General features: G+C 42.6%; 1 protein-coding gene across 3 annotated transcripts in view; it reads right to left on the reverse strand.

Annotated features, from left to right (window-relative positions):
- URI1 (URI1 prefoldin like chaperone) overlaps window positions 1-22,492 on the reverse strand; it is a 101,700-nt gene extending 79,208 nt beyond the window's left edge. The window contains exons 1-2 of one of the 3 annotated variants that reach the window (XM_045442601.1): window positions 22,384-22,482; window positions 4,880-5,003 (exon numbers count right to left, since the gene is read on the reverse strand). In XM_045442601.1, the coding sequence (XP_045298557.1) occupies window positions 4,880-4,900 (21 nt within the window). In that variant the 5' untranslated portion in view covers window positions 4,901-5,003; window positions 22,384-22,482. Of the gene's footprint in view, window positions 1-4,311; window positions 4,767-4,879; window positions 5,004-22,383 lie in introns of those variants that run through there. The other 2 variants (XM_045442599.1, XM_045442598.1) reach the window with 2 other exon arrangements.
- Between the last annotated feature and the right edge of the window lie 319 nt (window positions 22,493-22,811).

A 22,811-nucleotide genomic window follows, 5' to 3' on the forward strand; every position in this document is an offset into this window, starting at 1 on the left:
ACCCAGGTTTTATATCAGGAAAGAATAAATTATTCCAAACTCCAATTGACAATTATATGTGCCACTCAGCAGTAATTATGGCAAAATAATAAATATTATTCTCATCAGTTTTCCAAAGTTACTATTCTCCAGCAAATAAACCTATGAAAATAATACTATATACCACTTTTTTCACATTACAATAAAATCTCAGTAATTATGCTAATAAAAGATAATAAGATCTGGAAATATAAAATGCAGATATTGTGGAAATATCACCTTAGCAAAGAAACCAAAATTTCAACATAATGCATTTCTCAGACAGAACCAGATTTAAGAAGATCTGAGTATGAGGAAAGTTCCCTACAAAAACAGCCCACTACAGTCCTGAATCAGAACTTTTATGGCATAGGTCAGTCTAGAGAAGCTCCTAAGTAGCTCACATTTTTCCACCAAATATTTTACTAACATTGGTAAAAAAAAAAAAAAAAAAAAAAAAAAAAAGAAAAAGAAAATGAGAAAGAAAAAAAAAAGATGAGCGAAGTTCTTTCTTGTCCCTGTAATCTTTTGACAGAGAATTAGACTAAAACCTCCAAGGAAAAATGAAAAAAGGAAATCAACTGGGAATAGATGTTGAATAAATTATATCTATCAACTCTGAAATAACCAAGAAATAAACCATATGAACTGGTGTTCAAACAAGCCAAGAGTTACTTTTCAGGCCCAGAAAAGTATTCAGCAGTTAAAGACACAATATCCTAGTTTTCATTACAATTAAAGTAAGTTTTATCAACAGCCTTTATTCAAAGAGCTAAAATCTCAACCAATTTCACTCACTTTTAGTAAAATATGAAATTGTTTTTAAAACATTTAATGGTGTTTTCCTATATAAACTGTGAATACTTACATATAGACATAACTATAACCACACTATTCATACTGCTCTATAATCTTTAATGCCTGCATAAAAGCTCATCATACGTATCATGATTTATTTAATCAATCCCCTAATGTTGGATTTTTAGTTTTTTCATTATTATAAACAAAGCTGCAGGGGACCTTTCTGTAAGCATCTTTTTTGGCTAAATCAAAGTTTTAACAGGTTTTAACTTTAAAAAAATGTTTTTGGGGGGCCTGGCCGGCTCAGTCAGCTAAGCGTCCAACTTCGGCTCAAGTCATGATCTCAGTTTGTGGGTTCCAACCCTTCGTCAGTCTCTGTGCCAACAGTTCGGTGCCTGGATCATGCTTTGGATTCTGTGTCTCCCTCTCTTTGCACCCCCCCACCCCCGAGCCCTGCTTGCATTCTGTTTCTCTCTCCCAAAAATAGATTTTTTTTTAATTTTTAAATGTTTTTGAAAGTGTTTCAGCATTGATGCTATAAATGAAAACAATGTTAAAATATTTGATCCTGTCCATTTATTACAGATGTTGTCATTTACTGGGGCTCATTTACGCATCCCCCACCTTTGTTTTTTTTCCTTAGTCGCTAATTTTGTCATTGTTACTCAGTGTTCCAAAGTATAAATGAGGGGAAAACAGAGAGAGAGTTACACTTCTCAGCTGAATTTAAAAATAACTTGGGGGCAGCTGAGTGGCTCAATCAGTTAAAAACGACCAACTTCTGCTCAGGTCATGATCTCAGGGTTCATGGGTTCAAAGCCCCACATGGGGCTCTGTGCTGACAACTCAGTCTGGAGCCTGCTTCGGATTCTGTGAGTCCGTCACTCTCTGCCCCTTCCCCACTCGTGCTCGCTCGTTCTCTCAAAAATTAACATTAAAAAATTTTTTTTAATTAAAAAAAAAAAACCTGACGAGCAACATTTAAGCCATATTACCTAACAGTCTTCTCAACCAAGGCTCCCAGTGAAAATAAGGCCCAAAACCTAAAGTATCCTTGTATGCAATGAATTAATTTCTCTCCTCTGCATCTAGAGCCTACTAGCTAGGTACCAAAAAAAAAAAAAAAAAAAAAAAAAAAAATCAAGTCATTTTCTTCAGGTGTTAATTCTCTGTCACACTGGGAAAACCACTGCAAAAACCCAAGTCCTAAAGCACATTTAACTGGATTTATATTAAAAAAAAAAAAAAAAAAAAAAAGTACTAAGTGTCACACAAATATAAAGCTACAATGACATTCTTCCCTTTTTCATTCCAAGAATGTCAAAACACTTCTATTTTACTGAGTTAGCTGGGTTGGTCTTAAAGCCTAAATAAAGTCCCTCACAAAATAACTGAATATTTACTATATACAGTTTTCCTATACTCAACTATAATTGAAGTATAGCTATCTAACTAGGATATTTTGTGGCATTATGGGTCTACCGTTCACTGAAGCAAATCCTGTAAAATACTGTGTAGTCTATTTACAGAAGGGCTTTATCAACTGGGAATTTTACACACGCATGACACACATGCACATGCTTACTTTAACCGCCAAAACATTAACATAATACAGAAAAGTAATTTGGTAACATAGTCAATGTCTACTGAAAATAGTTATTTAGATTCCTACAGGCCTGTAACTGAAAAGACAGTTTTCAAATATAACTAGATACTATACCAGAAAGCTGTTCAGAGCACCCCAAAATGTATCCTTTGTATTTCAGCCACACTAACATTAGAATAAAACTAAGGATCTCTCTTTTACAATGACAAATGGAAGGAAACGTATCAAGTGAGCATTATGCATGTGTTATACTATGAGAGAGTAATTCCTCTATAGACCAGACTAAAGGCAATGGGAACACCATCTTCTGAGGGTCTGTTTCAAATTTCCTAAAAAAACAAAAAATGGAAATAATTTTGCCAAAAATGAACAAATTAATTTCAAGAAGGGCTGTCTTTTCTTCTTTTTCTCTTCAAAAAGGAAAAATTATGATCTATTAACGTCTTATAATTTAAATAACACAATACTTGTTGGATTTAAAAAAAAAAAAAAAAAGCCAAGTTTAAAACCCAGCAGTTGTACATGACATTAGAAGAAAATGGCCCTATGGGGCGCCTGGGTGGCTCAGTCAGTTGAGCGTCCCACTTCAGCCCAGGTCATGATCTCACAGTCTGAGTTGGGCTCTGTGCCTTGTTGGGTGTTGGGCTCCTCCGTGTTGGGCTCTGTGTTGACAGCTCAGAGCCTGGAGCCTGCTTCAGATTCTGTCTCCCTCTCTCTCTGCCCCTCCCCCAATCGTGTCGCGCTCTCTCTCTCTCTCTCAAAAATAAATAAAAATGTTAAAAAAAAAAAAAGAAGAAGAAGAAGAAAATGGCCCTCAGAAAAGGAAATTCAATGTATAAAATAATTTAGAACCAGAACAAAGTAGGAAAGATCCCCACAGTTCATCCTAACAAGTGGTTTCCAAGCAAACCAGGATTTTTTTTTTGGTTCTGTGAAAAGCCCCTCATCTAGATGAACTGAGTATATTTGTATACCTATGCAAGTAGTTATTTTTATACAGGAATGTTCAATAGAAAAAGTTAGGGATTCCCATTGTTTACACTTTTGAAACGACTTCCTAACCCTTTTAGCCATGATACTCTCAAGAAGACATAAGACATTTTAAGTAAATATTGCTTTTCAAAGTAAGAATTTCAAACTTTCTGGAGACACCGACAACCTGAAATGCTACAAAATCCAAAGGAAAAAATACTCAAATTAAACAACACCGTATTTCTTAAATCGGGCATACTTCTTCATATACAATCCCACTAGGAAATGCAAAATTTTCTTCCCTACATTGGCAGATTAAAACTTATTATACGATTAAAGTTAAAATTTAATAAAATTGCGTTCCACTTTGACCAACACTAAACAACCAAGTTGTTTATCACTGCGTGCAACCTGATAAAGAGCAACAATGTGTATATATTTTAGCAACGATTTTTAAGAAGATACTAAGGTGAGCCCTCCATTGACCGCGTACCCCAAACCAAAAAATTCCCACGCACTGCTGTCTATATTAGGTCTAAAAACTCACTTTGATACGCAACTTAAAGGGATAGTCACCTCCCTCTTTCCCATCCCTTCCCTCCCCTTGAAGGTCAAAGGGCTCCAGACAAAAGACAACAAAAGCACGTGACAAAAGTTTCTCCCAACACTTTCTCTCTCCAAGCCTGGAGGCTGTGCTCCTCCCCGGTACCGCGTCAGGATCGAGCTGGGCCCGGGACCAGAGGGCTGCGGGCCACAGCGGGAAGGAGGGGGCCGCCGGGGCGAGCGGGGGAGGCGGACCCCGAGGAGGGCCCCAGCCCCAGATTGGGGGGGGCCGGGCGCCGAGGATGTGCCGGGGAGCCGGCGCCTCCCGAGACCACCGCCGGAAGCGCGGGGCCCGGAGCGCGGCCTGTTACCTTTTCCTGCTCCTCTCGGAGCCGCGCCACCTCCGGGGCGCGCAGCGGCGCCGCGGCCGAGGACGAGGCCGAGGCCGAGGCGTGGGACCCGGGGTCGGCCGGGGCCTCCATGGTGGAGGCGCCGGGACCTCAGCGGGGCGAACGAGTCCTAAACAAATGTTTATGGAGGCGGCGTGGCCGGCGGCTGCCCAGCACCCGCGTGCTCGCCCTCATGCACTGCGTGCCCCTCGCTGAGGAGGCCGCGCCTGTCTTCTCCGCTGCCGCGGCGGCCGCTGCTCGCGTCCCGGCTGCCCGCGGCCGCATTTCACACGCGCATGCCGCCCGCCGCCGCCGCCGCCGCGGGCTCGAAGCAGCAGGCGGGCCGGTTAGAGCCTGAGGCGCCTGTCCGGTGGCCGGGCCGAGACAGGCGTCCTGTGGCGGCCGCGCCTCCTCCGCGCCTCCCCCGTAGGCTCCACCCCTCGCTCCGCCCCGCGCGGCACGCCGGGAAGCGCGCGCGGAGCCCCCGCCCCTGGCCCCGCCCCCTAGTGGGTCACGTGGTGCAGGAGTGACGCGGCTGAGGCGGGCTTACCCCGCGAGGTTTGCGCTGCATTGTAGCCTCTGGAAGCTTTCATTCTATCTGGGATCCACGCTGTGAGTGCTCCTTGGAGGTGAGCCTTGTGTCCCCTTCGTCTTCCAGTCGTTTAGCGCTGCATCTGGCAGTGGAAGCTTTATTCAAGAACCAAAGCTGCTTTGTAAGAACATAATTTAATTTTAACAAGTTCAACTCTTTCCTGTGCCTGTTTAATGAATTAAAATATGCAATTATGTTTTGCGTGTGTATTAATTACTGTGCTTATATTAATATAGTGCTATGTTTGGACTATTTAAGAGATTTTTTCAAGGATAACTTAGCCCACACTTTTTCTCTTATTTCAGAACTATGCTCTGTTTCTCCTACAGCCTCTGGACACAGTAGGCACCCAATTAATGCTTCCTAGCCGGAACTGGCCATGCCCTAAGCACCACCTCTGCTCCAGTTCTTAACAGTAGCGATGGATCCTGTTTGTTTAGCGTTGTACAGATGGGAATAGGCTGAGGGGTATCTGCCGTTTACACCTTTGTATGCCTTCTTGCAGTTTCTCTTCCCTTTCTCTTGGCCAGCTCTCCAGTCCAGATACACCCTTTTTCCATTTGCTTCAAAGAAAGAGGCAAGGAAAACCTGGGCAAATGGTATATGTTAATTCCTCTTTTCCTCACTGCATATTCAACGTCAACACCTCTGAAAGAGGCAGAATCGGAATGTTTCTCATACCACCTCCTCTATCTCCACCATCATCTCTCTATCCTCACCTACCTCAGTAGCTTCTTCTCTGGCCTCCCTGCTTCCACTCTTGCCCCTGTAATGGACTTTGTCAGCTGCCCTTTGCCTATCTCCCCTCCTTCACATGGTCTACCCTAGCCCACATAGTTCCTGTGCCTTTGGGAAGCTGACCCACCCCAGCTCCAGTCTAAAGGCATGATGCATTTTCCCTGTAAATAGTTGATTCCAGAAAGGGCATGTGATACTTCACAAACAGATTTCCTGAAGGCTTCTGAAAAAGTTCTCCCTCATTCTTTGGAAGTGTTTCCATAAAAAAAAAAATCTATCCATCCCTTGGTGGGGAAGTACAGGGCATATGGCCCTGTGTATTTCAGCTCTAGTAAAACCACCCGGACACCTCTTAGCCTCACAATGAAGTTGAGTCTGTGGTCAGCAGAGCCAAGAGACAGAACTTGAGTTCTTGACTATATCACAGCACTGGACTCAGGGCTGAATCAGCCAGCTCTGAAGTCTACACATTACCTCTGCACTTCTGGTTAAAGAGGCCAGTAAATTTTCTGACGGATTAAGGCAGTTTGCATCATATTTTATGTCACCAGCAGCTAAAGATTCTGATTCATGTACCCCCAGTCTATTTTCAGCTCAGCAGCCTGAAGGAGCTTTTAAAAATAACCAGATCATATCACTCTCCCTGCTATGAATTCTCACTGCAACTAGAATAAAATCCAGATGTCCTACTAGAATTCTGTATTATATCTGACCCACCTTTCTAACTGCCTTGCAAGCCCCCTTGCCACTCATACCAACCATAATGGTTTCGCTCTTCTCCTGCCTTGGGGTCTTGGCACTGGCTGATCTTGCTGCCTGCAATACTTCTGCTGGATCGTTGCATGGTCTACTCCTTTGCATCACTCAGGCCTCGATTCAAATAAAAAAGCTTCCCTGATATCCTGTCTGTAGAAGACCCTCCCCTCTCCTCCAAGCATCCTCCAGCACCTCACTTTTTAAATTTTCTTCATAGCACTTATCCCTTTTTAGGATTACCAATTTTATCTGCTTTTATACTAGTTACCATCTCTTCACAGTAGAACACCAGCTCCATGAGAACAGGGACTTGGTTGACATTCCATGAACATTTGCTGCTTCCTTCACTCAGTCCTAAGAGCTCTCAGAAGTAACAGCAGAAGAACTTGAACTGTAAAACCCAGACAGACCCAAGCTGTGGTCCCAACTCTGCCACTTGCCTGCTGACAAGTCTTAGGCAAGACCCTTAACCTGCTGAGTTTCATCCTCTGTACAACAAGTCTTAGAGCTATACCTGCCTCAGGGTTGGCTTGAAGAATGATGGTGATCATAAGTATAAAAGCTGACAGTGAAAACTTCCTCTATCCATTTAAATCCTTCAAATTATTGGGGCGCCTGGGTGGCTCAGTCGGTTGAGCGTCCGACTTCGGCTCAGGTCACAATCTCGCGGCTCGTGAGTTCGAGCCCCACGTCAGGCTCTGGGCTGATGGCTCAGAGCCTGGAGCCTGCTTCCGATTCTGTGTCTCCCTCTCTCTCTGACCCTCCCCCATTCATGCTCTGTCTCTCTCTGTCTCAAAAATAAATAAACATTAAAAAAAATTTTTTTTAAATCCTTCAAATTATAATCACTCATCCAGGTGAACATCAGCCACCCCAAAACACCTTCAATAAAACAAAGTTAAATTTCAGCAAAAATTATTGACCCCCTTCCATGTACCAGGCCCTCCCTTGTGCATGAGAAGCAGGAGGTGATCAAGGCAGGGACCAGAACTGTCCGTGGATCTTGGAGTCAACGGAGGGCCAAAGACCTTAGATGAGGTTCTTTTAATTCTATAGGAGGTTCATCCTTAACCCCAAGGTCAAAAAATCATCCCTTCCATGAAGTTCCCCTGGTACTTCATCTGCTTATCCTTAGGGTTGTCACTGATCACTCAAATCCTTGTCGTATATGGTTTTTCTGTACACTTCAGCCTCCCCTCCAAGGAAAGGGATGAAATCATCTTTAAGTCTGAAAAATACATAGCACCAAGCATGGCAGTTGCTACAGTTGTTGCCATCTCTCAGATGCCAGTAATAGAAACTCAAAGTGAGTTATGGAAAAAAACAAAAATTTTAAAAGGAGGGATTCAGAAGGGCATGAGGCAAAATGGTGGAGTGAAGGCCCTAGGGATCAGTCCCTTCATCAAAACAACTGTCAGAGCCACTGGGTGGCTCAGTCGGTTGAGTGTCCAACTCATGGTTTCACCTCAGTCTTGATCTCATGGTTCGTGAGTTCAAGCCCCAAGAGGGGCTCAGCGATGGCGCTGGCTTCGCAGGGCCTCCTTAGGACCCTCTCTCTGCCTCTCTTTCTGCTCCTCCCCTTCACTCTCTCCCTCTCTCTTTCTCTCAAAATAAATAAATAACCCTAAAAACCAAACAAACAAAAACAACTGTCAGTGGGAAACGGAAACACTCACAGAGTCAACAATATTGAAACTCTGGAACTTGAACTTTAAAAAACCAGGAGAGTGCATGATAAAGGAAAAGGTCACCAACTGTTGGTAGGGGTGGGGAGGGGTGAGAACCAGCTGCCATGCCCCATTCCTCAGCCTGCACCCCACCATGCAGCTGTGGGATTAGCAGCCACCATTCCTGGAGTGGTTGGCTGATGCCAGTGTGAGCAGTAAGGTCCTTGTCCTCCAGAACATTTCGGTCAGTCTACCAGCTCCCTGAGAGACAGGTGGAGACTGGCCTTCTAGAACTGCAGCAATTTCCCCTGACAGCATCTTTTGGAAGATTTAAAGGGACAGACTTTTTTTTTTTTTTTTTTTTAAGAAAATCTTCAAGTCACTGGCTGGCTGTAGAGATAACAGAATAAAAACTTCAATGACCACACGTTCCAAGGAATACACTTTGAAAAATAGTTTGGAAAAATCACTAAAGAGATGACAGCAAACTTCAACAAGCAAAAATCAGCAATCCCTGAGGAGCAGGAAAATCGGATTTCCAGAGTTCACATACTAATACTCAAAATGTCTAGTCCTCAACAAACAATACAAAACATACCAAAAAACAAGTATGTAAAGCCAATTCACAGAAAAAAAATAATAATAATTAGAAACCATCCCTAAGGAAGCCCAGACATTGGAAATATTAGTCAAAGACATTAAATCAACTATCTTAAATATGCTTAATAAGCTGAAGGAAATCATAGACAAAGAACTAAAGGAAACCACACAAAAAAATTTATGAACAAATAGGGAATGGCAAAAAGAGATCAAAATTATGAAAAGGAACAAAATAGAAACCCTAGAGCTGAAAAATACAATAAATAAAAAATAAAATAATAAATTCACTACAGGAGCCAAAAGGATTTGAGCTGGCAGAAGAAATATCAAAAAACTTTGAATATAAGGCACTCAAAATTATTCAGTCAGGTAAAGAAAGAAAAAAAAAAAGGAGATATGAACCGAGCCTATGAGCCTGGGGGACACCACTGAGCATACCAACAGTATGCACAAGAGGAGTTCCAGGAGGAGACAGAAAGGGACAAAAAATTTTTGAAAAAATAATGGCTGAAAACTTCCTAAATTTGATGAAAGATTTGAATACACACATCCAAGAGGCCTAAGGAACTTCAAGCAAGATAAACTCAAAGAGATGTGTAGAACTGAGACACATTATAATCAAATTGTCAAAACACACAAAAAAAGACAATCTTAGAAGCAACAAGTGACAAGTAACTTGTCACATACAAGGAATCCTCAACAAGATTAACAGCTGATTTCTAATCAGAAATCACGTAGGCCATGGCACATGGGTGGCTCAGTTGGTTGGGATCAGGTCATGATCCCAGAGTCATGGGACTGAGGCCTGCATCAGGCTCTACACTGAGCATGGAGCTTGCTTAAGATTGTCTCTCTCTCCCTCCGTCCCTCTCCCTGCTCATAGTCTCGCTTTTTACTAAAACAAAAAAATAAAAACAAAAAAAGCACCTCCTGTTTAAAAAAAGAAAAAAGAAATCATGGAGGCCAAAGGGCATATTCAGTTCCGAAAGGAAAAAACAACCTCTCAACGAAGAATTCTTTCTTAGATCAACTATCAAGAATGAAGGAGAAATTAAAACATTTCCAGATAAATAAAAACTGAAGGGGTTCATTACTAGCAGACTTGCTTCACAAGAATTGCTAAAGTGAGTCTATTGGACTGAAATGAGAGAACACCAGACAAGAACTCAAAGTCATATGAGAAATAGAGAACACTGATAAAAGTAGTGACTAAGAAAAAAAATTTTTTTTTGATAAAAATAAAAAAAAGTAGTGACTACACAGGTAAATATAAAAACCAGTATTACCGCAGGTTTAGTTTGTAATTCCTCTATTTTCAACTACAATTTAAAAGGCTAATGTATAAAACAGTAATTACAAATCTATGTTTAAGGGGCACACGATGTATAGGAATGTGATCTGGGACAATAACAATATAAAGGGAGAAGGACAAAACTGTATAGGAGCACAGTGTTTGTATACTATTGAAACTAAATTGGTATTATTCAAACTAGGATGTTATAAGTTCAAAATGTTAATTATAGTTCACAAGGGAACTACTACTACAATAACTGAAATATATACATACAAGAAAAAAAGGGAATCAAAGCGATACACTATAAAATAATCTAATAAATAAAAAATGTAGGAATTGAACAAAAAAAGGTACACACACAAAAATGGCAGAACTAAGTCCTTCTTTACCAACAATTTCTTTAAATGTAAATGGATTAAACGGTCCAATTAAAACAAAGATTGGTAGAATGGATTTTTTAAATGATTGATCTATATGCTATTTACAAGAAATTCACTTTAGATTGAAAGACACAAAAGAATTGAAAGTAAAAGAATGGTGATACGGGCTGAACTGTCACCCCTTCAAATTCACACATAGAGGTCCTAACCCCTAGTACCTCAGAATGTGACCATGTCTGCAGACAGGGCTTTGAAAGGTGAATATGTTAAAATGAATACATTAAAAGGGCCATTTGAGTGGGCCCTAATCCAATCTGGCTGGTGTCCTTATAAGAAGGGGATATTTAGAAGAGAGCTTGCTGGCTCAGTCGGTTAAGCATCTGACTTTAGCTCAAATCATGACCTTCTGGTTGGTGAGTTACAGACAGGTGTCAGCTCTGCGCCGACAGTGTGGGACCTGCTTCAGATTCTCTGTCTCTGTCTCTCTCTCTCTCTCTCTCTTTCTGCCCCTCCCCCCCCTCAAAACTAAACATTAAAAAAATAGCAGGGAATATGTAGAGACACAAGGGACACGTGCACACACAGGGATGATCATGTGAAGGGGCAGCAAGAGGGCAGCCGTTTGCTAGCCCAAGAGAGGGGCCTCAGTGTTAACCAACCTAGTCACACCTTGATCTTGGACTTATATCCTCCAGAACTATGAAAAACTAAATGTCTGCTGTTTAAGTCAGCAAGCCTATGGTATTTTGTTATGGTGGCCCTAGCAAACTACTATATCAATAACCTAACTGTATACCCCGAGGAACTAGAAAGAAAAGCAAGCAACCCAAAGCTAGCATAAGGAAGAAATAACAAAGATTACATGAAGGAGAAACAGAGAATAAAAAACAACAGAGGAAATTAATGAAACCAAAATTTATTCTCAGATAAATATCGATGAAATTGACAAACCTTTACTAGATTAAGAAAAAGAGAGACTCAAATTTTCAAAACCAGAAATTAAAATAGGATACTACTAGCTATTTTACAGAAATACTATGAACAATTATATGCAACAAATTGGATAAGTCTACATGAAATGGGAAAATTCCTAGAAAAATACAAACAAAACTAACTCAAGGAAAAATAGAAAATTATAAAAAGGCCATTAACAAGTAAAGAGAATAAATCATTAATCCTACCAACAAAGAAAAATACAGAACAAATGGTTTCAAAGGTGAATTCTACAAAACATTTAAAAAATAGTCAATTCTGCTTAAACTTTTCCAAAACATTGAAGAAGGAATGCATTATATGAGGTCACTAAGACACTGGAAGAAAGAAAACTATAAGGGTGCCTGGGTGGTTCAGTAGGTTAAGTGTTCTACTCTTGGTTTCAGTTCAGGTCATGATCTGGGGATACAGCCCCATCATCTGTGGGATAGAGCCCCATGTCAGGCTCTCTTGGGATTCTCTGCTTCCTCTCTCTCTGCACCCCCTAGTCACTCTCTCTCTCTCTCTCTCAAAATAAATAAATATTGGGAGAAAAAAGGAAAACAATAGGCTAAAGTCCTTATGAATATAAATGCAAAAATCCTCAACAAAATGTGAACACACAAGTTCAACAGCATATGGTAAAGATTATACACCATGACTATGCAGAATTTATCCCAGGAATACAAAGTTGTTTCACCATATGAAAATCAACCAATGTAATATACCACATTAATAGAACAAAGGAAAACAAAACACATGACAATCCAAATTGATGCAGAAATAGCACTTGATAAAACCCAACACCTTTTCATGACTAAAAAAACCAATAAACTAGTAATAGAAAGAAACCTCAGCATTATAAAGGCCATATATGAAAAACCCATAGGTAACATACTCAAGGGTGAATGATAGTTTTTCCTCTAAGATCAGGAACAAGAAAGAGATGTTTGCTTTTACCACTTCTATTTAACATAGTATTGGAAGTTCTAGCCAAAGCAATTAAGCAAGGTAAAGAAATAAAAAGAAGCCAAATTGGAAGAGAACAAAAAAATTATTTCTTTCAGTAGATGATATGATTTTATGTATAGAAAACCATAAAGAATCTACACACAAAAAATAGCTTAGAGCAACAAACTCAACAAAGTCACTGGATACAAAATCAACACACGAACATCAGTTACATTTCTATACACTAGCAATGAACAATCTGAAAAGGAAATTTTTAAAAATCTCACTTGTACTAGCATAAAAAATATTTAGTAATGAATTAAACTAAGGAGGCATAAAAAATTGTGCACTAAAAACTACAAAACATTCTTGAAATAAATTAAACACAAATTAATGGAAAGATATTTATGTTCATGGGTTGGAAGACTTAATAATGCTAAGAGGAGAACTGTTATGGATGGAATGTTTCCCCAAAATTCATATGTTGAAGCTCTAACCTTCAATATACTATATTTGGAGATAGGTCCTTTGTGGAAGTAATTAAGGTTAAGTGACATAATAAAAATAAGGCCTGTGGGGTGCCTGGGTGGCTCAGTTGGTTAAGCGCCTGACTTTGGCTCAGGTCATGATCTCATGGTTTGTGGGTTTGAGCCCCGTGTTGGGCTGTGTGCTGACAGCTCAGAGCCCGAAGCCTGCTTCGAATTCTGTGTCTCCCTCTCTTCCCCTCCCCTGCTTGCACTCTGTCTCTCTCTCTCAAAAATAAATAAACATTAAAAAATTTAAAAAACAAAAATAATAAGGCCTGATCCAATAGGATCAGTGTCCTTATAAGAAGAGACACCAGAAAACTCATTCTCTCCACACACACACTAAGGAAAGGCCAAGTGAGGACACAGTGAAAAAGCTGTCATCTATAAGTTAGGAAAAAATCTTTTACCAGAAACTGAACTTGCTTGATCATTACCTTGATCATGGACTTCTAACCTCCCAAACTATGAGAAAATAAATTCCTATTGCTTAAACCACCCATTTTGTGGTATTTTGTGATCGCAGCCCAAGCAGATTAATAAACAGTGCTCCTAAAAGCAGTCTATAGATTCGAAGCAATCCCTATCGAATCCCAGTGTCGTATTTTGCAGAAGTACAAAAACCCATCCTAAAATTTATGTGGAATTACAAGGGACCCTCAATAGCCAAAACAATCTTGAGGAAGATCAAAGTTGGAAAAGTCTCACACTTCCTGATTTCAAAACTTACTTCAAATCTATGTTAATCAAAACACTGTTACTAGCGTAAGGATAAACACATTGATTAATGGAATTGAATGAATAGCCCCAAAATGAACCCTCCCATATATGGTGAATTGATTTTTGACAAGAGTTCCAAGATCATTCAATAGGTAAAGAACAGTCACATCAACAAATAGTACTAAGGACACCGGATATCCACATGCAAAGCGATGACATTGATCCCTTACCTTAAACCATATACAAAAATTAACTCGAAATGAATCAGACCTAAACAAAAGACCTAAAACTTTAAAACTCTTAGAAGAAGTCATAAGGGAAAATCTTCATGATTTTGGAATTAGCAATTTCTTAAATATGACACTAAAAGCACAGGCAACAAAAGAAAAATGTAAGTATATTTGACTTCATTAAAACTTATTAAAAACTTGTATGCATCAAATGACACTTTCAAGAGAATGGAAATATAACACAAGGAAGAAATATTTACAAATCATGTATCTTATGAAGGTTTAATATGAAGAATATCTAACTCTGTATTTATCTATCTCTATTTCTATATTTCTATATATTTATTATATATATATTTATATTTATATATGGATACATAGAAAGATATAGTTATATCTCCTACAACTCAACCACAACAACAAAAAAGAAAACAATTCAAAAATCAGGAAGGGACTTGAAAAGACAATTCTCAAAAAAAGATGTACAAATGTCCAATAGACATGTGAAAAGTTGCTCAATGACCCTAACCATTAGGGAATGCAAGTCTAAACCACAATGAGATACTGCTTCATGGCCTCTAGGATGAATATGAAGAAGAAGGAGGACGAGGTGGATGAAGAGAGGGAGGGAGGGAAAGAAGAAAGAAAGGAAAGAGGAAATAACAAGTGTTGGCAAGTATGTAGAGAAATTGGAACACTCTTTCATTGCTGGTGGGAATGTAAAATGTTATAGCTGCCATGGGAAAGTTTGGCAATTTCTCAAAAAGTTAAACACAGATCGTATAAACAAATAGTTTCACTCCTCGACATACACCCCAAAGAACCGAAAACAAATACTCAAATACATCTGTGTTCGTAGCAGCATTACTCACAGCAGCCAAAAAGTGAAAAAAAATTCCAAGTTTCCCTCAACAGATAAGTGGATATACAAAATGTGGTGTGTGTATATATTTTGTGCGTATACATATGCATATGAATGTTACTCAGTCATCATAAAGAGGAATTAAGTTCTGATCCATGCTACAACATTGATGAGCCTTGAAAGCATAAACTAATATAAAATTAATATGAAATTATGAAAACCCAAGTGAAATAAACCAGATGCAAAGGTAAAAATATTGTATTATTCCACTTACATGAAATACCTAAAGCAGGTCGATTGATGGAGACATAAAGTAGATTAGAAGTCACCAAGACCTGGTTGGGGGATGGGAGATGGGGGCCATTGCCTAATGGTTACAGAATTTTTCTGTTGGGAGTAATAAAAGTTCTAGAACGAGTGGTGACACAACATTGGTTAAATGTTACACAACATTGCGAATGTACCCAATGCCACTGAATTGTATAAAGATGGCTAAAATTATATATTTTATGTTATATTTTCCCGCTGAAAGAAAAAAAAACAACGGGCTTTGTTTCCTCGTGTAACTGAAAAGTTCAGTTACAGAAAGTTAGTTTCAGATAAGGCTACACCCAGGAGCATCACGGATATGTCTTTCTCCAATTCTTTGTGCTTTCTTCTGCGTCAGCTTTCTTCTGAAGTTTCCTTACACGTGGAGGCTCCCAACATTCCTAATCATCATTGTACTTATTGAGCAATCTCAGGGGGAAGAAGTTACCTCTTTCCTCCTAAATTGGCTGGCTTAATTGCCCACGCCTAGAGCCCAAGAGGAAGGAATGGACCAACTCCATTCTAAACATAATGAGTATGGGTAGGAGAAGGTGTCTCCCCAGAGAACATCTGAAAACATAGGAAAGGAAGCTATACAGGCAAAGCCTCAAATGCCCACTGCAAGCTCCAGCCCTTCAACAAGAGCTGCTGGCCCCCAGGAGCCTGGATATTCCTCACCTTTTCAAAATTTTTATTTTTTTTAACCTACTTTCTCCCTGATGTAGAAGTTAGCCGACCCTCAAGTGATAATACCAGAAGAAGAAAGATGAGAGTCCTAAATGACCCATTTAGTGGATGATCAAATGCCTATGTCAATTAGAATTTATTAAGCTGCAAATCTGTTGCAAACTGCCTTCATTTAAAAGACAATTTATTGGCTCTCAACTCTGAAAAGTTCAGGAGTGGTTCAGCTTTCAGCTGGGCTTGATTGAGTCCTAAACAACAACAACGGAGCTTGCTTCTCAGGGCCCTACCTTTTACTGCATCTACATCATTCTCAGGTGTCTGGGAGCTCCAGACTCCCAACTTCTAGGGTCAAGCGGGGACCTCTGCCTGCTCTGAGTAAGAAAGAGAAGCATCAGTCTCCCAGTTTTCCCAGAAAAAGCCTCAGGGCATCTGATTCTCTCTGAACTAGGTCGCATGCCCTGTCCTGAACCAATCATGGGGCTGAAAAACAGCAAAAGCTGGACTGACGCCCAGCCCCACGTGCCCCCAAAACTCAGGCACCGGTACCAAAAGAGGAGGGAGGGATGCTGGGTGACCAAAAATCAAGCAAATGTCTGTGACACCTTGTGTACTCACAGGAGTTTGGTAAAGATGGTTAGTTGGGTCATTTAGTTGGCAAATTGGGACTTTAGGCTTGATGGCTGTGCACCCCCCTTCCACTGCCCACCTCAGGCCCTGAGGTTTCTCTGAGCCTTTCTGACTCAGAACGGTATCAGTATGAGGGGAGAGAGAAGCCACGATGGGACTGGGGAGATTTGTGGTCCTATTAAATTCTATCATTTTACCAGCAAAGGACAGGCTGGGGTGAGCCTGTTGCTCAAGGTCTCTGCCTTAACCATAGCCAGAGCCCCTTCTCCAAGAATCTGCTTCTTTCATACCTGCTGAGTGACACCCACCCCTGTGTTAGACCTGGTTTTCTGAGAAGCAGATGCCCGAACAAGACCAACATGTACAAAATTTATAAGAGAAACACCTGTGAGGGAAAATGGGGAGGGGGGCCATAAGTCGTAAGAACTTTGGCCCATAGTGTAGGTCTTGAGGCCAAGTGAAGGAAGAAAGGAAATTTGGGGAGAAGCATCTAAGATTGCAATGCAGTTCTAAGGAAAGTACAACAAGGCTGGTTTGAGGAGCCTTCATGCTGAAGATGGCCATCAAAGGAGTCCTCTGCCTCCCAGGAACAGGCCTGACTTAGTATACCCACCATGCCCAGTGATGAGATGGGAAGCATGGCCTTTGCAGTGGCTTTCAAGCACATCAGCTGGGCCTTGGTCATTAAATTCCTCTGGTCAAAGACCTGGCTGCCACACTCCACTGCCCAGTTTCTGTGGGGTAGATGTCTCAACTGACTGTACTGCTTGGCTTTCTCTGTCAGACTGGAACCCTGAAGCCTGAGACCAGAGATTATACACTCAGAGATCTGCAGGGGACAGACCCTCTTACATAATTGAGCAAAGGGGGCTGGAGGGGCTGGCAGACTAGAGATCCAGTTCACCCAAGGGACCTACTGCTACTTAGCTCCAGCCGACTCATGGGATTCAGGCCCAGCATGATCCCATTCTCCAGGAGAAGCCAGATTTCCGGACTTCTTTGTGAAATCACCCAATGTGAAAATATCAGCAACTAATTCAACTTTAAGAAATAAAACAAAACTGTGTGCTAGCCAAAAACACAGCTCTCAGTCGTTTGTGAGAGGCCCATGTTGAGGGTAAGCTAGAGTGCTGGGGCCAGAGGTGCTGAGACAGGCCTGCAGAGAGTGGAGAGTGATACAAAGGCACAGAAGGCTGCGGGGATGCTGGGCCATGAGGCTGAAAGCAGGTCCCCCAAGAGGATCAGCTGCTCTTGACTCAGCCCAGTACCACTCTGGGGACAGCAGGTGACCTGCTGGCCTGCAGCAATCTGAGAAGACCCTGTTTCCTTTCAACCTTCTTACGTGCATTTAAGTAGGTCTCTCATAGCGAAAAACACTCACATACCTGAATTCAAAGCTATGCAATTATATATTGTGCTGTATATTGTGTATGGTAGTATATTGTGCTGTAAAGCTACAGGAATCCCAACAATGTGATAATAGCAAAGAGATAGACACACATCAATGGGGCAAATAGAGAGCCCGGAAATAGTCAAGTACAAATATAAGCAACTGAGTTTTTACAAAGGTGCAAAGGCAGTTCAATGGAGAAAGAATAGTTTCTCTAATAAATGATGCTAGAACAATTAGATGTTTATTTGCAAAAAAAAAAAAAAAAAGCTCTATTCATACCTCATATTTTGCACAAAATTAACTCATAATAGATCACAGACTTAAATGCAAAATACAAACCTATAAAACTTCTAGAAGGAAACATAAGAAAAAAAAATCCATGTGACCTTGATTTTGGCGATGAAAAAATTGATGGATTGTACTTTATCAAAGTTACAAACATTTGCGGGGCGCCTGGGTGGCGCAGTCGGTTAAGCGTCCAACTTCAGCCAGGTCACGATCTCGCGGTCCGTGAGTTCGAGCCCCGCATCAGGCTCTGGGCTGATGGCTCAGAGCCTGGAGCCTGTTTCTGATTCTGTGTCTCCCTCTCTCTCTGCCCCTCCCCCATTCATGCTCTGTCTCTCTCTGTCCCAAAAATAAATAAACGTTGAAAAAAAAATTTTTTTTTAAAAAGTTACAAACATTTGCAAAATATACTGTTAAGAGGTTGAGAAAAAAAACAAGCTACAGACTGGGAGAAAATATTTGCAAACAGTATGTCTGAAAAAGAACTTGTATCTAGAGTGTATAAAGAATTCTTAAAACTCGACAATAAGAAAACAGCCCAATTTAAAAATGGGCAAAAGATCTGGACATTTCACCAAAGATATACAGATGGCAAATAAGCATATAAAAAGATGCTCAACATAATTTGTCATTGGGGAAATGCAAATTAAAATAATGAGACACTACTACATACCTGTTAGAATGGCTACCATCCAAACAAGAGACAACACCAACTGCTGGCTAAGCTATGGAGCAAAGGAACTCTCTCTTATTGCTGGTGAGAATGTAAAATGGTGCAGCCCCTCTGGAAGACAGTTTGGTACTTTTGCACAAAATTAAGCATAGACTTACCATACAACCCAGCAATCATACTCCCAAACATCCCCCAGCGGATCTAAAAATCTACGTTGACATAAAAACCTGCATGCAAATGTTGATACATTTGCCAGTATGCATGGGTTTGGTTAGACGATATCATGCAAATCAAGGACAGCCTGTTTTGGGTTTATTACTTCCTGTTTTGGGGCCTCACTTTCCTCTAACAAGGGAAGTGACCTGAGGATTCCTGAGGTGTATCCTACCCTGCTGTTGAGGGACTCAGGAATCTACAGATGTCCCCAGGTGAAGCCCAAATATCACCTTGACCCGGCTTCATGCTTCCGGTTGCCAGATTTCACAAATAAAAGTATAGAACACTCAGTAAAATTTGAATTTCAGATAACAATACATAATTTTCTAGTGTGGCCATGTACCATTTGGAACACACGTGTACTAAAAACAAATTCACTGTTTACCTGAAATTCAACTCTAACTGGGCCTCCTGTACTTTATCTGGCAATCCTATTAACACGCCCAGCCTTGGGAGCCTCCCTGCTACATAAAAGGATTCACTTCCATGTGCCCAAAGAGGGAAATGGGAGTGGGGGGGTGTGGGGGGGACAAGAACCAAAAGGACAAAAGGAAGCTGGGTGAGAGGGAGGGGGCGAAATGGGAAGCCATCTCCTGAGGCTAACCCTTGCTCAAGCCTTAGGTTTGGTCTACAGTAATGGTTCTCAACCTTGGCTGAACACTGGGAGCCCCAAAGAATATTAATGCTTGGATCTGGCCTGGGCGTTGGGAATTTTTTAAGCTCCCCTGCTGATTCTGCCCGACGATCAAGGGAGCCGTTTTCTAGCTGCCAACAAACCACCCAAACGTAGTGGCATAAGGCACAGTTCTGGAGGGAGGCAGGGTCAGCTGGGCAGCTCTCAGGACCTCAGCGGAGTGGCAAGCTGGAATGCCTGCCTGGGGCCCCGACTTCCTTACAGCATGGTGGCCAGCTTCTGAAGGGGAGCCAGGTGGGAGTTTTACTGCCTTATCTCGTCCGGCTCCAGAAGTCACTGAGCATCACTTCAGCCTCATCCGGTTCATCACTAACAAGTCACTGAGGCCAGCACACACACTAGAGATGGGCAATTAGACTCCATCTCTTGATGGCACAAATGTCAAAGAACTTATGGTCGCTCGTTATATCCCCCAAACGTACCATTTGAAAAAGCAGTCTCTGGGATTCATTCCCTATTCTACACTCTCCCAGGCCCAGCTGCCATCACTGCTCACTTAGCAAAGTCTGGTGGCCTTTTCAGGGTCATCTCCCTGCCTCCCATTTCCCACCCCATCTACCCCACCCCCTGCAACTGGAGTCTCAAGCTCACAACCCTCACAACCGTTCATGGCAACCCATACTTGGCAGGCCTGGGAGGCCCCACACAGGCCAGCCTTTGTGTCTCTTGTCCTCTCCACCTCCTCAAGCTCTGAGGCAGAGCCAGTCTTACCCACCAGCCCATGCTCTCCCCAGCCATGCATTGCTCACCTCCCAAATCACAGGCACACATCCCCTTTGCCAGGAACAGCCCCACCCTCACCGTTTGCTCCCTCCCTCAGGACATTTTTCAGACCCTCTTCTGGGAAATCTTCTCTGACCACCCAAGGGTGGGTTAAACACAGCACCCTAGGTTTCCCTTAACTACATGCAGGTCCTTTCACAAATTTTCTGTTAACCTGATACTGAAGTGCAACGTTCATGCGGAAAAATGCATAAATCCTATGCATAGCTTGATGAATTTTCATGAAGTCAGCATACCTGCGTAACCAGTTCCCAGATCAAGAAAATAGAACATTTCTAGAACCACAGAGGGTGAATTTCCTGCATCCCACTTTGGGAACCGGAGGGCCCGACCCTCCCACCTCCATCCCTGGGACATCCAGGGATTGGCCCTTGACCAGCTCTGCTAAGCACACTCTGTCCTAGGCACTGGAATTGTGTGAGTCAGGCTGGGGCCCTGTCTTCAGAGTCACGGCCACATCTGCCTGCCCTTAGTCTCCTGTCCTCCCACAGACCTCCGCTTCCTCTTGCTTGGAGAGACAGAAAGCACCCATAGTTCTTGCAGCTATAAGCCCCCGTCCTCGAAGGAAGAAATGTTTTGGTTAATAATTTTTCATGTGTGTAAGTCCTGTCTTTGCTTTCCACTTGGATTGTAAATTCCTGTGGACAAGGAGGATTTCTTCCCTTTCTCATGAATCCAGCACTTGGCACATAGCAGGGACTCGAGCAAGGCTGGGCATGGTTTAATGGCAAGAGGGGGCTCTCTGGAACCAGAGGACCCTGGGGTAAGTCTCAGGCCCTGCACTCACAGTGGGACTTGGGTGGTCCTGTGGCATCTTTAGTTTGAGCTCTGCATCTATGAAGTGGCCTGAATGCTTATACTGATCACCAGCCCTGCAGTCCTCAGGGCCTCTGTGAGACTCGGATGGGTTAAGGGTATAAAAGTCCTGAAGAAACACTGGCTTTCCCATACTCCATTCACGGCAGCCACACCGTCCCCATCAGACCAGCTTCTGCCCCCAAAGACCCACAAGCAGATAGGTGACTGAAGTCAGGGCCAGCTTCATGGAGCGTGTGGTGGTCCCACAGGCACTCCGAAGGGCCCTCGACCGGACTTATGCTCCGTTGTCACCATCTTCTAATTCTTAATTTTTGAACAAGGGGTCCTGCACTTTCATTTTGCACTGAGTCCCACAAGTTATATAGGCAGCTCTGATGAAAATACCATATGAACTGACATGACACTGGATGGGAGAAGGGAGATCCAGGGGCACATACTGTGTAAGTCCGTTTGGATGAAGTTTAAACATAGGTAACACTCATCTAAAGGGTTAGCAGGGCTGAGTGGGGAGGGAGCGGGATGGGGGACAGTGAACAGAAGGAATGCCACTCCAGCGTGGCTCACACAGGCACAAGTCTGGCCAGCAGCCACTGCTGCCTCTGCCCGAGAGAGCAAGCATGGGAGCATCCGGCCGCCCCATCAGTGACACAGGTCACTAGCTCACTGTTCCAGGACAAAGTCCGGTTGTCCCAGGACTGGGAGAGGGAGGCCTTGGCCCCTCTGGTTCCCACAGTGAGAGGGAGGATATTCGCCAGGAGGAAATCAATGTCACTGGGACCAGGAAGTGGACGCTTGGTGGCTATAATATGGCAAAAATGTGCTACAACACACACATTTCTTTTTTTTTTTTTTTTTTTTTAATTTTTTTTTTTCAACGTTTATTTATTTTTGGGACAGAGAGAGACAGAGCATGAACAGGGGAGGGGCAGAGAGAGAGGGAGACACAGAATCGGAAACAGGCTCCAGGCTCTGAGCCATCAGCCCAGAGCCCGACGCGGGGCTCGAACTCACGGACCGCGAGATCGTGACCTGGCTGAAGTCGGACGCTTAACCGACTGCGCCACCCAGGCGCCCCAACACACACATTTCTTTACAGAGCCGGTACGTGGAACAATAGCAAGGAGCTCCCAACCTAGCAAGTGACTTTGCCTCTGCTTGTGGAGAAACGAGCAGAGTCATGACAGAACACCCCAACGGTTGCACAAGCGTGGCCAAAGTAAAGCGCTCACGTGGTACCCCAGCAGAGGAGAAGCCATAACACAAGTCAGCTTCAACTCACCCAACGCACAGGCTGAACCCCCTCAGGGGCGTGACGTCCTGGGCAGAAAGACCATGTTAACATCAGGAGGGTGATTTTCAAGGAGCCCGGCAGCGAGCTGGAGGGTCGCCCAGAAAGAATACCCACAGAGAGGGCTCTAGAATTTGGCAGACATGAGGATTCCGGTTCTGTGTCCCGGGCAGAGACATGTCACCAGGCCTCCCCCAGCATCCCCAGGACACAACACATCCCTAGACTCTCATCCTTCCTCAGCTCCAGTCCCCGCTGACATGACTGTCTGCTAAGAAGTGCGTGGCAAGGGACCACGGTGTTTGTGGAGCAGAGCTAGCCGCCTCTGTTCCTTGGGCTGAGCAAAAAGGACTCCATTTGCCCTCACTGCCCCCTCTTCCCACTGCTAGGCAGGGTTATACTGGCCCAGCTATGGGGCA

The sequence above is a fragment of the Leopardus geoffroyi genome, chromosome E2 (genome assembly GCF_018350155.1).
Source record: "Leopardus geoffroyi isolate Oge1 chromosome E2, O.geoffroyi_Oge1_pat1.0, whole genome shotgun sequence".
Classification (NCBI taxonomy): domain Eukaryota; kingdom Metazoa; phylum Chordata; class Mammalia; order Carnivora; family Felidae; genus Leopardus; species Leopardus geoffroyi.